This window comes from Genypterus blacodes, unplaced genomic scaffold, assembly GCF_046128005.1.
Source record: "Genypterus blacodes isolate CSIRO-AG114 ecotype Tasmania unplaced genomic scaffold, CSIRO-AGI_Gbla_v1 ptg000039l_1, whole genome shotgun sequence".
Classification (NCBI taxonomy): Eukaryota; Metazoa; Chordata; class Actinopteri; order Ophidiiformes; family Ophidiidae; genus Genypterus; species Genypterus blacodes.
Window position 1 is genome coordinate 4,491,540 of NW_027466852.1, and position 17,466 is coordinate 4,509,005.

Here is a 17,466-nt window from a genome sequence, read left to right on the forward strand (position 1 = left end):
ACCTGCAGGACACAGACTAGAAATGGTCAAAAAGTGACATCTGTGAATCCATCTAAAGGTGTGTGTGTGTGTGTTGGGGGAGGGAAGGTGTCATTTTCATCGTGCCATTAAGTGTGACTCCCATTGCTTTTTTGTCCATTTGTCTTCATCACTCATACTGACGACCTGCAGCTCTGACACCAACATCGCCAACAGTGTTTATTTCTGACTCGTCTGCAGCAACAAAGTCACTGGGTGGGACTGAAAGTAAACAAACGCAAGGATCACATCTGCCTACAGCACCTGTGACTCCTACAGTCCATCAGTCAAACAGAGGTAATCTCTTCATAAAACACTTCCTCCCCTACATGTCTTTGTGTGTATGCGTGTGTGTGTGTGTGTGTGTGTGTGTGAGTGTGAGTGTGCGTGCGTGCGTGCGTGTGTGTGCGTGTCCGTGTGCGGGCGTGTGTGTGTGTTTATAGAACAAAATGCAGAGGACAATGATGAAGTAACATAACAGTCTTTTCTTGCACTTTTTGGACAGCTGGTGTGAGTTCTGTCACAGGATACAGAGGAAGACCTGTTACCATCAACTGTGCTTACAAAGAAGATGTAAAGACAAAAGATCAATACTTTTCTGTCAAATCGTACTGGACTGGAAGTTCTGCATTTGAAATAAAGCCTATGAAAGAACGCACATGGGAACACAGCAGGAGATTCTCTGTGTATTCTGATCCAACAAGCAACTCCTTAAAGGTGACCATTAGAGATCTGACTGATGAAGATAAGGAAACTAAATATCGCTGCAGTGTGGACGTCCCCAATGGGTTTGAGGACCACGATTACCTGAACCTCACGGTGTTAAACGGTAAGACAGTTGTACATTCAGAGATGTATTTTACTTCCTAACTCAGTTTCATGCTGTTGTTTCATCTGTCCTGCAGGCGAGGGTTTCGACACACACGTGAGCAGAGATGGATATCTGGGAAGCTCCCTGACCATCCAATGCAAATATCCACAGAATGAAGAACACAATGTCCAATCTTTCTGCAAAGAAGATGAAAACTTGGCATGCATCAGTCTGATATCAGCTCGTCCTGGAAGTATCACAAAAAAAATCAGGTTTGCTCTGTCAGACGACAAAGAACATCAAGTCTACACCGTGAATATAACTGACCTGACCAAGGACGACGCTGGAAAATACTGGTGTGCTATGCAAAGGACTGAAGACGATTCCATTGCGTATTTAACACAGGTGGACGTGCGTATTATGAGTGAGTATTGATGAGGGTGTGTGTGTGTGTGTTTGTGTGTGTGTGTCTGTGTGTGTGTGTGTGTGTAGAATCACACATTTGGGTCGTTGTAGCAAGTAAACATTTTGACCTTTTTGTTTTGCCTGTTTGGTCGGACTGTATGTTACAGCCTCATGTCATGCCTGAATAATTAGTGTAGAATGGAGACAGAATGAAAGCGATAGTGATCCAGTCTGAGGGAGAAATGAAAGAAACTATGAAAGTACTTGTGAGTAAGAGTAGAAAGCTTACAGAGAAAACCTGCAGAACACAGACTAGAAATGGTACAAAAAGTGACATCTGTGAATCCATCTAAAGGTGTGTGTGTGTGTCGGGAGAGGGGGTGTCATTTGCATCGTGCCATTAAATGTGACTCGTGTGGCTATTTTGTGCATTTGTCTTCATCACTCATACTGATGACCTGTAGCTCTGACACCAACATCGCCAACAGTGTTGATTTCTGACTCGTCTGCAGCAACAAAGTCACTGGGTGAGAATGAAAGTAAACAAACGCTAGAATCACTTCTGCCTACAGCACCTGTGACTCCTACAGTCCATCAGTCAAACAGAGGTAATCTCTTCATAAAACACTTCATCCCCTCAATGTCTTTCTCTTACACATGCATCCTTTACTGTTGTTGTTGTTGTTGTTGTTGTTGTTGTTGCAGATATCTATGTTGCCGTGTCATTGAGCCTGACATTTTTCCTGATATTCATCGCGCTGCTTATAATATATCTACGGAAAATCAGCAAGACCTCAGGTGAGGGGCGAAGCTTTGCATTCATGCTATGGCAATGCACACAACAATTACAGCAAAACGTGTTGCATCATTACTTGGGGAAATACTTACTAATGACCTGGCATAAAAGTACAAACATGAGTTTTAATGAAAATTTCAGGTGGTTAGATTGAGGAAGCTCTTACTTACATGAATCAACTCGCAAACAGAAAATCATAGCAGGCAGACAGACAAGCAGGCAGATAGACGATAGAGATGTTTGTTCTTTCTTTTGTTTTGCCATAGGAACTCACCCATCATCGGTACAGGCAGCAAATGCTGGATACATCACAGAGGTGTGTGTGTGTGTGTGTGTGTGTGTGTGTGTGTGTGTGTGTGTGTGTGTGTGTGTGTGTGTGTGTGTGTGTGTGTGTGTGTGTGAGCACGCGTGTTTGCATGTACAGCATGTGCAAGCATGCGCTTGTAACACTTCTTCCCTTCTGCTCACCAGGACAATAATGTTGCTCATGACTATGAGGTGGTAGGGGAGCGTCGTCTGCAGGAAGACTCTGGAAATGCACCTCCTTCCATTTATGCCACCGCCAGCCTGCCCTCAGGCCCCTCAGATCAGCTCCTGTACTCCACCATCTCTTTCCATAAGGAGCCAGGCTGTGCTGATGAAGCCTCTGTCAGCATGTCAGCGGAGGGAAACCCGTCTCCTGCTTCAGCCTCGGCTCCTCCTCCAGCAGTTCAGACTGGGCTGTATTCTACAGTCCAGAAGCCCAAACAACAGTGAGATCACCAGGCCCTCACACGTTAGAGCTAACTGTGCATTTTAAAGGGAAACTTTGCTCAATTATTTGTATTTTTGCTCTTTGCATATGCTAAATGCATATGGACATGTTATGCTTTGGAGTTTTTAACTGATTAAACATTATTCTTTTTAACATAAAATATGGCATTATGTGTAAGCAAGATAAGGAAGTCACCGAACCCCCAACTGCTCCATGGGCGTATAATGGCTGCCCTGCACCCCCTCTGTAATGCATGTGTTTGTCTATCTATCTATCTATCTATCTATCTATCTATCTATCTATCTATCTATCTATCTATCTATCTATCTAACAACAACAAATGCAGAATGTTGATGGTGAAGCATAGAGAGTGTCAGCAGCAGGAGATGCATCGCGTCTGTGTGGATTTAGAGAAAGCATACAGTATGACAGGATGCTGAGAGAGGAGGTGTGTTGTTGTTTTAGGAAGTCGGGAGTAGCAGAGAAGTGTGTGAGAATGGTGCAGGCAGTGTGACAGTGGTGAGGTGTGCGGTCAAAGTGACGGATGGGTTCAGGATGGAAATGGTGATGCACAGGTTGGCAGACGAGATCAGTCAGGCGTCTCCGTGGACTACAATGTTTGCAGATGACATTGTGATCTATAGTGAGAGCAGGGAGCTGGTTGAGGAGAGCCTGGGGAGGTGGAGGTATGGAAAATGGAATACATGTTGGACATGTGGGGAGGAGAGATGCTGGGCATGTTGGGAGAAGGATGCTGAGGATGGAGCTGCCAGGCAAGAGGAAAAGAGGACGGTTTAGGAGTTTAGGGTTAGTTTAGGGTTTATGGATGCTGTGAGGCAGGACATGCAAGTAGATGGCGCAACAGAGGAAGATGCAGAGGACAGGAAGAGATGGAGATGGATGATCAGCTATTGCAAACGCTAAGGGGAGCAGCTATAAAAAGAAGAGGAAATAGCAGTTGAGTTGAAGTAAAGTGAGAAGTAAAACTGTTTGGTCACTGCCCGCAATGAGACCATGAGACCACAACCACAGCAGCAGTAAAATCATGATCCATCTGTATCGCTCTCTGTCTCTCTCTCTCTCTCCATCTCTCTCTCTCTCTCTCTCTCTCTCTCTCTCTCTCTCTCTCTCTCTCTCTCTCTCTCTCTCTCTCTCTCCCTCTCTCTCTCTCTCTCTCTCTTTCACATCCTCCTTCTAAAATGTGCAACATTCTGTGAGAAAAGAGAAGAAACATTTGCTCAGGAAGGGAGGAGGTTTGATGGGAGATTAGCAATCACACGCACACCTTCTTATCCATCTCTCCATCTCTCTCTCTCTCTCCCTCTCTCTTTTTCTCTATCACTCCATCTCTCTCTCCCTCTCTCTCTCTCTCTCGGTTCTCTCTATCGTTCTCTCTCTCTTCCATTAAATGTTTCACATCCTCCTTCTAATAACATTCAACATTTCTGTTAGAAGAGAGACGCTGTCACACACGTTTGCATGAGGAGGGAGGAGACAAGCAGGAAGATTAGTAGAAGTAGTAGAGTTCACTTTTCACTAAACTCAATATCAGTGTTTGGTACAGTTTATCTTAATATTCAGTGAATTAGGAGTTCATCTGTAGACAACTTGAACAGGTTCACTGGCAGAAACAACCTGAAACCTGATCAAGAGAATGAGAATATTACTAACAGCTGTTACCTGCTTGATGACAGGATGGATTGTTCCAAGTAAGTAAAGCAAGTGTGTGTGTGTGTGTGTGTGTGTGTGTGTGTGTGTGTGTGTGTGTGTGTGTGTGTGTGTGTGTGTGTGTTTATAGAATGAAACAGGCCTTCAGTAACAATACATAGACAATTTCAGTTAAGATTCTATTTAAATATCAAAGTTTATACCCTCAGTAAAATATACAAACTGTGAAATTTACAATAATGAAAATACAATTGTGACAATACAAATCATGAATAACTCCCTGTGTTAGCCTGAGCCACCAAATGAAACCAGATATGAAATAACAAATCTGATCCCTGTGCCATCACTCTGCACACAGAGAAGCATCATGACGTGGCCGATGCAACTCCATCCAGACAAGACACACACCATGACGTCATCGCATCTTCCTCACCGGGCCATGAAAGTGATTTGACCACTGTTCTGTACTGTCTTAAACGTTAGGAGGGGTGTCTGGCCCCCAGATGGAATCTGGGAGATGTTTCCACAAGAGAGGATCCTGATAACTGAAGGCTCTTCCTCAGTTTCTTGTTTTTACATGACAGTGTGCATACAGTTATAGGACATTTTGGAGATGATTTTTTATACAGAAAGAGGGGGAAAGAAGATGGTTTCTACTTTTGGAGATACTAGGAACCACAAGTAAGCCTGCATTCTGGGAGCACAGCGTTCTAGTGGGGTAATGTGGTACTATGAGCTCTTTAAGGTAAGATGGAGTCTGACTATTAAGAGCTTTGAAAGTGAGCGGGAGGATTTTCATTCTATTCTGGACATAACTGGAAGCCAGCCACTAGTTTTTGTCAGTACACATGCAGCTGCGGTGATATTGCTTTTGTCTATTTCTTCTAATTTCTGTGTGTGTTAGTGTACAGCATGTGTGAAAACATTTTCATTAAAAAGCAGAACCATAACTAAAAACCACATGCACCAAAAGTACTCACACACACACAGACAGACAGACACACACACACACACAAACACACACACACACACACACACACAGGGGGGAAGTCGGAAGGAAACGGTGAAATGAAGTCACACAGCTCCACTTTTCGCACATCGTTGCCATCAAACAAACAAAGGTTTATGATGTGAGATGCTGCAGGAACATTTTCTTGAGAAGGATAAAAATGGACTGAATATAGATTTTATGTTGTTTGCTGACCTGAGAGTTGCAGTGTTGAGAAACTACTAGATGTTGATTTTAAAAAGGTGAATGTGAAACATGCTTCTTATGAACATCATCTGCACACATCACTGGGATTGAACATTTCATTTACTAAACACTTGAGATTTGACTTTGACTTCAACAAGTTGTAGTTTATAACAGCTTGAGTTCAAGTAAAGTGAGAAGTCAAACTGTTACTATCGCTACTATCAAAGAGACTATGAGACCACAGAAGCAGTACAATTATTCTCAATATTAGTCACACTCACCCTCTGAGATATCTCTCTCTCTCTCTCTCTCTCTCTCTCTCTCTCTCTCTCTCTATGTCTCTCTCTCCTTCTCTCTCTCTCTCTCTTTCCTCTCTCTCTCTCTCTCTCTCTCTCTCTCTCACTATCTTTTTTCATGTTTCACATCCTCCTTTGTAGAAAACGTGCGACATTTCTGTTAGAAGAGAGACGCTGTCACATACATTTGCATAAGAAGGGAGGAGACAAGCAGGAAGAAAGTGAAAGTGAGTTTACTCTTCACTACGCTCAATATCACAGTTTGGTACAGTTTATCTTTATATTTAATAGGTTAGGAGTTCATCTGTAGACAACTTGAACAGGTTCACTGGAAGAAACAACCTGAAACCTGATCAAGAGAATGAGAAGATTACTAACAGCTGTTACCTGCTTGATGACAGGATGGATTCTTCCAAGTAAGTAAAGCAAGTGTATGTGTGTGTGTGTGTGTGTGTGTGTGTCCCTGTGCGGGCGTGTGTGTGTGTGTGCATGTTTATAGAACAAAATGCGGAGGACAATAATGAAGTACCATAACAGTCTTTTCTTGCACTTTTTGGACAGCTGGTGTGAGTTCTGTCACAGGATACAGAGGAAGACCTGTTACCATCAACTGTGCTTACAAAGAAGATGTAAAGACAAAAGAACAATACTTTTCTGTCAAATCGTACTGGACTGAAAGTTCTAAATTTGAAATAAAGCCTATGAAAGAACGCACATGGGAACACAGCGGGAGATTCTCTTTGTATTCTGATCCAACAAGAAACTCCTTAAAGGTGACCATTAGAGATCTGACTGATGAAGATGAGAAAACTAAATATCGCTGCAGTGTGGACATCCCGATTTGGCCTGACGACCATTATTACCTGAACCTTACGGTGTCAAACGGTAAGCAAGTTGTACTTTAAGAGATGTATTTTAGTTCCAAACTCAGTTTCATGCTGTTGTTTCATCTGTCCTGCAGGCGAGGGTTTTGACACACACGTGAGCAGAGATGGATATCTGGGAAGCTCCCTGACCATCCAATGCAAATATCCACAGAATGAAGAACACAATGTCCGGTCTTTCTGCAAAGATGAAAACTTGGCATGCTACAGTCTGATATCAGCTCGTCCTGGAAGTATCACAAAAACAAACAGGTTTGCTCTGTCAGACGACAAAGAACATCAAGTCTACACCGTGAATATAACTGACCTGACCAAGGACGACGCTGGAAAATACTGGTGTGCTATGCAAAGGACTGAAGACGATTCCATTGCGTATTTAACACAGGTGGACGTGCGTATTATGAGTGAGTATTGATGTGTGTGTGTGTCTGTGTGTGTGTCTGTGTCTGTGTGTAGAATAACACATTTGGGTCGTTGTAGCAAGTTAACATTTGACCTTTTTGTTTAGCCTGTTTGGTCAGACTGTATGTTACAGCCTCATGTCATGCCTGAATAATTACTTAGTAGGATGGGGGACAGAATGAAAGCGATAGTGATCCAGTCTGAGGGTGAAATGATAGAAAGGGTGAAAGTACTTGTGAGTGAGAGTAGAAAGCTTACAGAGAAAACCTGCAGAACACAGACTAGAAATGGTCAAAAAGTGACATCTGTGAATCCATCTAAAGGTGTGTGTGTGTGTGTGTGTGTGTGTATGTGTGTGTGTGTGTATGTTTGTGTCTGTCCGTCTGTCTGTCTGTCTGTCTGTCTGTCTGTCTGTCTGTCTGTCTGTATTTTATAGAACAAAATGCAGAGGACATTGATGGAGTAACATAACAGTCTTTCCTTGCACTTTTTGGACAGCTGGTGTGAGTTCAGTCAAGGGAAGACCTGTTACAGTTGATGAAGAAAGGAGAAAAATAATTTTCTGTTAAATCATCCTTGTCTGAAAGTTCTGCATTTGAAATGAAGCCTATGAAAGAACACACATGGGAACACAGAGGGAGATTCTCTGTGATCCAACAAGCAACTCCTTAACAGTGACCATTACAGACCTGACTGATGAAGATGAGGAAACTAAATATCTCTGCAGTGTGGACGTCCTGAATTGGCCTGACGACCACGATTACCTGAACCTTAGGGTGTTAAACGACAATTGTACTTTAAGAGATGTATTTTAGTTCCAAACTCAGTTTCATGCTGTTGTTTCATCTGTCCTGCAGGCGAGGGGTTCGACACACACGTGAGCAGAGATGGATATCTGGGAAGCTCCCTGACCATCCAATGCAAATATCCACAGAATGAAGAACACAATGACCGATCTTTCTGCAAAGAAGATGAAAACTTGGCATGCATCAGTCTGATATCAGCTCGTCCTGGAAGTATCACAGAAACAAACAGGTTTGCTCTGTCAGACGACAAAGAGCATCAAGTCTACACCGTGAATATAACTGACCTGACCAAGGATGACGCTGGAAAATACTGGTGTGCTATGCAAAGGACTGAAGACGATTCCATTGCGTATTTAACACAGGTGGACGTGCGTATTATGAGTGAGTATTGATGAGGATGTGTGCGTGTGTGTGTGCGTGCGTGCGTGCGTGCGTGCGTGCGTGCGTGCGTGCGTGCGTGCGTGCGTGCGTGCGTGCGTGCGTGCGTGCGTGCGTGCGTGCGTGCGTGCGTGCGTGCGTGCGTGCGTGGAATAACACATTTGGGTCGTTGTAGCAAGTTAACATTTTGACCTTTTTGTTTGCCTGTTTGGTCAGACTGTATGTTACAGCCTCATGTCATGCCTGAATAATTAGCGTAGAATGGAGACAGAATGAAAGCGATAGTGATCAAGTCTGAGGGTGATGTAAGATATAAAATATACATCTGTTTATTGTAAATATAAGAATTATATGGTCAACATAAGATTACATTCACACTCAAGATACTGGCTCCAAATCGTCTGAGCCAAATACACAACACTCAATAGACGGATGGGCGCTCACCAGAGAAGGCCCAAGAAACATGCATATGACTAGAAGTGGAGGATAACTACCTGAACTTCAAGACAAAGACTGTTAACACTTCGCCCATCAAGGGCTCTGTCTGTCACACACACACACACACACACACACACACACACACACACACACACACACATACACACACACACACACACACACACACGATATCAATTGATGATGACCTGACTGAGGTCTTTCCTTTAGATCCATTGGTTACTATAGCAATGCAGATTGTATTGTGTAGTTTGTATTGTTGTAACATATTGCAGACAGGAGCACTCAGGACAGAACACATCTGTTCACACCCAGCAACACACATCGCTGTTCGAAACAATAGTAATTTTATGACCTCCTGCTCAATCTGTATTTAAGGCAGGGAAGCAAATAATTCTATGTTGGTTCGTTAGCCGGAGACCCGCATGTGCGGTGCGTTTCCACGTACAGCCTTGTGTCAGACAGTTCTGGGTTCGTCCGTTAAAGGATGTCCAGGGTAGTAATGCTGCGTTAACTGCTCATTGCTTCTTAACATAGACAAAAGGTATATTTAGATTCTGGTATACTTTTGTGCTGGGAATTCAACTGTTAATGACTAGTGATATTTGTTTAATTCGGACACTTTCAAAACGTTTAAATGTTAAATAAATTGATGATTGTTCAACTTTGATTTATCTCGGATTACAGTTTGTGTTATGATTTCGGCATTTCAGAGATACTTGCGTGGCCGCGTTATTTCAACTGGTAGAGAGCTTTGGAATTGCTCTTACCCTTGTGGGCGAATAAAGGCTACCGATACCGAGGACGGATACTGATAAACTAGGCTTGAAGAATCTTACGCGTACCACGCCAACGGATTGGCAAGATTATGAGCGCACATGTTTAGATAATGTGAACTAAACCTCTGAGGTGATATCAAAAACATAACTCGTCAAGCGCGCATGAACGGCCTCTGAGTCGATGAGAATATGTTAATTCATGTTTTCAAGGTAATGAGAATTAGAACCGCTGAATTAAGTAACCCATATGGCTTATTCGAACACGCCTAGTTTAACCGCTGAGTAAGTCGAGAATATGACGAATATTGCTCACTAAACACGTTTGTATTCAATGTAATGAGGAAGAAGTCGTCGACATGTTTACGATTAGGTCTCCCTATTCGGCATCTCGCAACCAAGCTCTACCGGAATGTAAGTATCCTCGGTTTCGAATGAGTAACATAACATCAAGTTATTCAGAGACTAAATTCGTCCCGAAAATCCCGCACTAATACAATGATCCGAAACTAAAACTTCTTATTCGTAACAGAAAATGAGCGCATCTATTTACAGAATCAACCGATTAGAGACTGAATTATCACTAGCAAACTAATATTCAATCTAATGGAGTCAGATAAACGAGATCATTTTCAACTACAAAACAATAACAATAATTTCAAGTTGCCAGAAATGGAAACATTCTACTGGCCTTCGCCCGTTCCCTTTGGCTCTGTCGTTGGACCAAAGGGCGGGACTTCCGGGTTTTACAGTGAAATGAAAGAAACTATGAAAGTACTTGTGAGTAGTGAGAGTAGTAAGATTACAGAGAAAACCTGCAGGACACAGACTAGAAATGGTCAAAAAGTGACATCTGTGAATCCATCTAAAGGTGTGTGTGTGTGTGTTGGGGGAGGGAAGGTCTCATTTTCATCGTGCCATTAAGTGTGACTCCCATGGCTTTTTTGTCCATTTGTCTTCATCACTGCAGCTCTGACACCAACATCGCCAACAGTGTTGATTTCTGACTCGTCTGCAGCAACAAAGTCACTGGGTGGGACTGAAAGTAAACAAATGCAAGGATCACATCTGCCTACAGCACCTGTGACTCCTACAGTCCATCAGTCAAACAGAGGTAATCTGTTCATAAAACACTTCATCCCCTAAATGTCTTTCTCTTACACATGCATCCTTTACTGCTGTTGTTGTTGTTGTTGTTGTTGTTGTTGTTGTTGTTGTTGTTGTTGTTGTCGTTGTTGTCTGTGTTGTTGTTGTTGTTGCAGATATCTATGTTGCCGTGTCATTGAGCCTCACCTTTTTGCTGATATTGATCACGCTGCTTATAATATATCTACGGAAAATCAGCAAGACCTCAGGTGAGGGGTGAAGCTTTGCATTCATGCTATGGCAATGCACACAACAATTACAGCAAAACGTGTTGCATCATTACTTGGGGAAATACTTACTAATGACCTGGCATAAAAGTACAAACATGAGTTTTAATGAAAATTTGGGGTGGTTAGATTGAGGAAGCTCTTACTTACATGATTAAACTGGCAAACAGAAAATCATAGCAGGCGGATAGACAGGCAGACAGACAAGCAGGAAGGTAGACTTTGAGATGTTTGTTCTTTCTTTTGTTTTGCTATAGGAACTCACCCATCATCGGTACAGGCAGCACATGCTGGACACAACACAGAGGTGTGTGTGTGTGTGTGTGTGTGTGTGTGTGTGTGTGTGTGTGTGTGTGTGTGTGTGTGTGTGTGTGTGTGTGTGTGTGTGTGTGTGTGTGTGTGTGTGAGCGTGCGTGTTTGCATGTACAGCATGTGCAAGCATGCGCTTGTAACACTTCTTCCTTTCTGCTCACCAGGACAATAATGTTGCTCATGACTATGAGGTGGTAGGGGAGCGCCGCCTGCAGGAAGACTCTGGAAATGCACCTCCTTCCATTTATGCCACCGCCAACCTGCCCTCAGGCCCCTCAGATCAGCTCCTGTACTCCACCATCTCTTTCCATAAGGAGCCAGGCTGTGCTGATGAAGCCTCTGTCAGCATGTCAGCGGAGGGAAACCCGTCTCCTGCTTCAGCCTCGGCTCCTCCTCCAGCAGTTCAGACTGGGCTGTATTCTACAGTCCAGAAGCCCAAACAACAGTGAGATCACCAGGCCCTCACACATTAGAGCTAACTGTGCATTTTAGAGGGAAACTTTGCTCAATTATTTGTATTTTTGCTCTTTGCATATGCTAAATGCATATAGACATGTTATGCTTTGGAGTTTTTAACTGATTAAACATTATTCTTTTTAACATAAAATATGGCATTATGTGTAAGCAAGATAAGGAAGTCACCGAACCCCCAACTGCTCCATGGGCGTATAATGGCTGCCCTGCACCCCCTCTGTAATGCATGTGTTTGTCTATCTATCTATCTATCTATCTATCTATCTATCTATCTATCTATCTATCTATCTATCTATCTATCTATCTATCTATCTATCTATCTATCTATCTATCTAACAACAACAAATGCAGAATGTTGATGGTGAAGCATAGAGAGTGTCAGCAGCAGGAGATGCATCGCGTCTGTGTGGATTTAGAGAAAGCATACAGTATGACAGGATGCTGAGAGAGGAGGTGTGTTGTTGTTTTAGGAAGTCGGGAGTAGCAGAGAAGTGTGTGAGAATGGTGCAGGCAGTGTGACAGTGGTGAGGTGTGCGGTCAAAGTGACGGATGGGTTCAGGATGGAAATGGTGATGCACAGGTTGGCAGACGAGATCAGTCAGGCGTCTCCGTGGACTACAATGTTTGCAGATGACATTGTGATCTATAGTGCAAGCAGGGATCTGGTTGAGGAGAGCCTGGGGAGTTGGAGGTATGGAAAATGGAATACATGTTGGACATGTGGGGAGGAGAGATGCTGGGCATGTTGGGAGAAGGATGCTGAGGATGGAGCTGCCAGGCAAGAGGAAAAGAGGACGGTTTAGGAGTTTAGGGTTAGTTTAGGGTTTATGGATGCTGTGAGGCAGGACATGCAGGTAGATGGCGCAACAGAGGAAGATACAGAGGACAGGAAGAGATGGAGATAGATGAACAGCTATTGCAAACGCTAAGGGGAGCAGCTATAAAAAGAAGAGGAAATAGCAGTTGAGTTGAAGTAAAGTGAGAAGTAAAACTGTTTGGTCACTGCCCGCAATTAGACCATGAGACCACAACCACAGCAGTAGTAAAATCATTCTCATCATTACTCACACCCTCTGATCCAACTGTATCTCTCTCTCTCTCCCTCTCTCTCTCCCTCTCTCTCTCTTTCGCATACTCCTTGTATAACGTACAACATTCTGTGAGAAAAGAGAAGAAACATTTGCTCAGGAAGGGAGGAGGTTTGATGGAGAGATTAGCATCTAACAAACAGGAAGATTAGCTGAAGTTGTAGCGTTCACCTCAAGTCAAGATTACTTGTATAAACCAATTCACACGTACACCTTCTTATCCATCTCTCCATCTCTCCCTCGCCATCTCTCTCTCTCTCTATATATCTCTCTCTCTCATTACATCTCTCTCCCCCCTCTCTCTCTCTCTCTCTCTCTCTCTCTCTCTCTCTCTCTCTCTCTCTCCTTCCTTCTCTCTATCTTTCTCTCTCTCTCTCTCTCTCTCTCTCTCTCTCTATCTCTCACTCTCTTCCATTAAATGTTTGACATCCTCCTGCGTAGAAAACATGCAACATTTCTGTTAGAAGAGAGACACTGTCACATGCGTTTGCATAAGGAGGGAGGAGACAAACAGGACGATTAGTAGAAGTAGTAGAGTTCACTTTTCACTAAACTGAATATCAGTGTTTGGTACAGTTTATCTTAATATTCAGTGAATTAGGATTTAATCTGTAGACAACTTGAACAGTTTCACTGGAAGAAACAACCTGAAACCTGATCAAGAGAATGAGAAGATTACTAACAGCTGTTACCTGCTTGATGACAGGATGGATTCTTCCAAGTAAGTAAAGCAAGTGTGTGTGTGTGTGTGTGTGTGTGTGTGTGTGTGTGTGTGTGTGTGTGTGTAGAATAACATATTTTTGTGTATGGTCAGACTGTATGTTACAACTCATGCCTGAATACTTAGTATAGAATGTGTGTGTCCATCAGTTAACATGTTACTTTTTCTGTCTTCGTCACTCCAACTGACGACCTGCAGTTCGGACAACAACATCGCCAACAGTGTTGATTTATGACTCGTCTGCAGCAACAAAGTCACTGGATGAGATGAACGGTGAGCGGGGAATTAGTAACTGGGAAGCCACACAGTTTTTCAACCGTCAACGTAAACGTAACGTAACCTGTTGTTTGGTAGTGTTTTTGTTTGTTTTATATCACGGGCTGTATTCTATATTCAAAGCCCGGTGTTTTTGGTTTAAGCTATTTTCCATCTAAGACAAAATAAAATGTCAAACGTATATCGAATGGAGGACCTTGTTCTTGCATCGTGACGCGTTGGAAAGGACTTCAAATTCCCTCATGTGGCAGATTTTTGTGGTTCGATTGCCACTATAAAGCATGTTTCACATTTACCTTTTTAAAATCAACATCTAATTGTTTCTCAACACTTCAACTCTCAGGTCAGCAAACAACATAAAACCTATATTCAGTCCATTTTTATCCTGCTCAAGAAAATGTTCCTGAAGCATCTCACATCATAAAGGTTTTGTTTTCAGTTTCATGGCAACGATGTGTGAAAAGTGGAGCTGTGTGACTTCATTTCACTGTTTCCCTCTGACTTCCCCTCTGTGTATGTGTGTGTGTGTGTGTGTGTGTGTGTGTGTGTGTGTGTGTGTGTGTGTGTGTGTGTGTGTGTGTGTGTAGAATAACATATTTTTGTGTTTGGTCAGACTGTATGTTACAGCCTCAACTCATGCCTGAATACTTAGTGTAGAATGTGTGTGTCCATCAGTTAACATGTTGCTTTTTCTGTCTTCGTCACTCCAACTGACGACCTGCAGTTCGGACAACAACATCGCCAGCAGTTTTGATTTATGACTCGTCTGCAGCAACAAAGTCACTGGGTGAGCTTGAAAGTACAAAATTGCGCTTGCCTTTAGTAAATCTCAACTTCTTCATCTTCAGACATGATGATGAGGATGATACTAGTACTTCTAAAAATGCCTTTCGTTCTTTCAGGACACATGAATGAGCCTGAGGATGATGTGCCACAGTCCAAGCTGCCGTACATTGGAGCAGGTCTTGCTGTTGTCATGTTGGCTCTGCCTTTAATCTTCTTAACATACTTCAGAGTGAAATGCAACAAAAACACCAGCACATCTTCTGGTATGAAACAGGCCCTCGGTACCAATACATAGACAAGTTTCAATTTAAATGTCAATGTTTATACCCTCAGTAAAATATACAAACTGTGAAATTCACAGGAATAAATATATAAATATACAATTGTGACTGTTAAATCATGAATAACTATGTGTGTTAGCCTGAGCCACCAAATGAAACCAGATATGAAATAACTAATCTGATCCCTGTGCCATCACTCTGCACACAGAGAAGCAACATGACGTGGCCGATGCAACTCCATCCAGACAAGACACACACCATGACGTCATCGCATCTTCCTCACCGGGCCATGAAAGTGATTTGACCACTGTTCTGTACTCCTGTGTGACAGTGTCACCAGAGACACAGCGGGACAGTCGTGTCTACTCCACTGCCACCTTTCACACGCTGCACTGTAAAAAAACTCAGTGAAATCTAAAGTGAAATTATGGAAAAAAGCTACAGTTAATACTGTAAACAGCAAAATCGCTCTTTTTTCATTAATTTACTGCTTTGTACTTTTCAGTCAATGTTGTGTGTTTGTTTGGAAATGGCTTTGAATATTTTGCCTTCTACTTCTCTTATTTATCATAATTTCTCTTAATTTCTCTCCATAAAGCAAGCACATTATCATTAATTATTATCATTAATTATTATTATTTCTCGCCTGTATCGTTGTCTGTGCAAGCAAATTGTAACGGTTCACACAGAGTTCTATGACTCTCTATGCTCCTCCAAGACTTTTTTGGAGTTATCCACAGATAGTGAGTCAGTTCAGTTCACATTTCTACACAGATGTGGAAATGTATGTACATTTAAAATCCTACAAGTTGTTTTATATACACCTTATAGTTATTATTGTTTATTGAAATTCTTATCCACAGAAGGGGGCCCTGCAGACAAAGTTTGGGAACCACTGACTTAAGAAATTTCAGGTTGTTCATAATATGTTTTGTAAAAAGATAGTTCAATAAAAGTAAACATTTGCAATATGAACCTGTACTTCTTTGAACTAAAACAAAGGGAAAACTTGGAGTTGTCCATTTACACCCATTCATAGGTTATTATGCTGTGATTTTACTAATCCGGCCCACTTGACTCTAAATTGGGCTGAATGCGGCCCCGAACTAAAATGAGTTTGACACCCCTGTTTTACATGACAGTGTGCATACAGTTATAGGACATTTTGGAGATCATTTTTTATACAGAAAGAGGGGGAAAGGGGATAGGTTCTACTTTTGGAGATACTAGGAACCACAAGTAAGCCTGCATTCTGGGAGCACAGCGTGCTAGTGGGGTAATGTGGTGCTATGAGCTCTTTAAGTCAGATGGAGTCTGACTATTAAGAGCTTTGAAAGTGAGCAGGAGGATTTTTAATTCTATACTGGACATAACTGGAAGCCAGCCCCTAGTTTTTGTCACTACACATGCAACTGCAGTCTAGGCCGGCTGGAGAGAATTTATAGACTTATTAGGGCACCCTGATAATACTGAATTACAATAGTCCAGCCTAGAGGGAACAAATGCATGGAGACATTTTTCCGCATCATTCTGTGACAGAGTGTGGCTGATTTTTGTGATGTTGGGAAAGTGAAAGAATGCAGTCCTTTCTATGTGTACTTGTGACTTGTCATCCGAGTTGCGTGAGACTGAGGTGTGATCTGTTATCTTCTCCCTCTATAACTATACATCTGTGCAAACACCCAGTAACCAGGAACCAGGCTCTAATCTAATCACACCATGGATTCTAAGATTCTCCGACTTTGGCCTCAAGAGAATAGAATGGAAGTCAATGTACATCAAATATAAATTGGACTGAAATTGAGAATGTAATGGCAGCGTTGTAATGCTAATGTTACAGTGGAACACTCCTGCTGCTTGTGTTTTCTGTAATCAAATCAAACTTTTAAACTGTAAAATTTACTATGATTCTAATTGTGTGTCATCATAGCTTTCCTGTTTACATAGTATTTTTTACAGTTCATTTCTGGGTAACAAAGCTGCCAATATTTCACTGTAAATGTCAAAGGAAGTTTTACATTGCCGCAATAAAGTCTAAATTTAGAGTTTGTTCTAATATTGAATGTGAGGCTCCTGTTTGTTGCTGCTGCTCTCAGTTGAAATTATAATATTGCTTTTGTCTATTTCTTCTATTTACTGCACTCTAAAAAGTAATTCAGGGGACCTTTTACCACCAATTAATTAGATGCATGGTTGCAAGATAAAAATTCAAATTTATTGATTTAGATCAATTTTTTAAGTTGCAAAAGTTATTTTGATGAGTTGTGTTTACATGATAATGTTGGTAATTACATCAACTTAATATTGTGTGTAATTTAAACTCAAATTTCTATGTTAATTGATTCAAAACTAGTTCAAGTTGTAGTAACTTTATGAAATTGTCTTGGTAACTTAATTTTTCAACCCTTTATTTTAGCACAACAGTGAAGAATGATAAAGTTTCATTTGACAAATCTGTTCAGCTAGAGAGGGCTTTTCACTTGTGCTGTGGGGAGGAAAATCATGATTAA

General features: G+C 42.0%; 1 protein-coding gene across 1 annotated transcript in view; it reads left to right on the plus strand.

Annotated features, from left to right (window-relative positions):
* Window positions 1-17,466, plus strand: part of LOC142996696 (uncharacterized) — a 62,935-nt gene that overhangs the window by 9,476 nt on the left and 35,993 nt on the right. Inside the window, exons 5-10 of the mRNA XM_076147711.1 lie at window positions 172-315; window positions 524-847; window positions 924-1,253; window positions 6,905-7,231; window positions 8,087-8,416; window positions 10,616-10,759. Of these exons, the coding sequence (XP_076003826.1) occupies window positions 172-315; window positions 524-847; window positions 924-1,253; window positions 6,905-7,231; window positions 8,087-8,416; window positions 10,616-10,759 (1,599 nt within the window). The remainder of the gene's footprint in view (window positions 1-171; window positions 316-523; window positions 848-923; window positions 1,254-6,904; window positions 7,232-8,086; window positions 8,417-10,615; window positions 10,760-17,466) is intronic.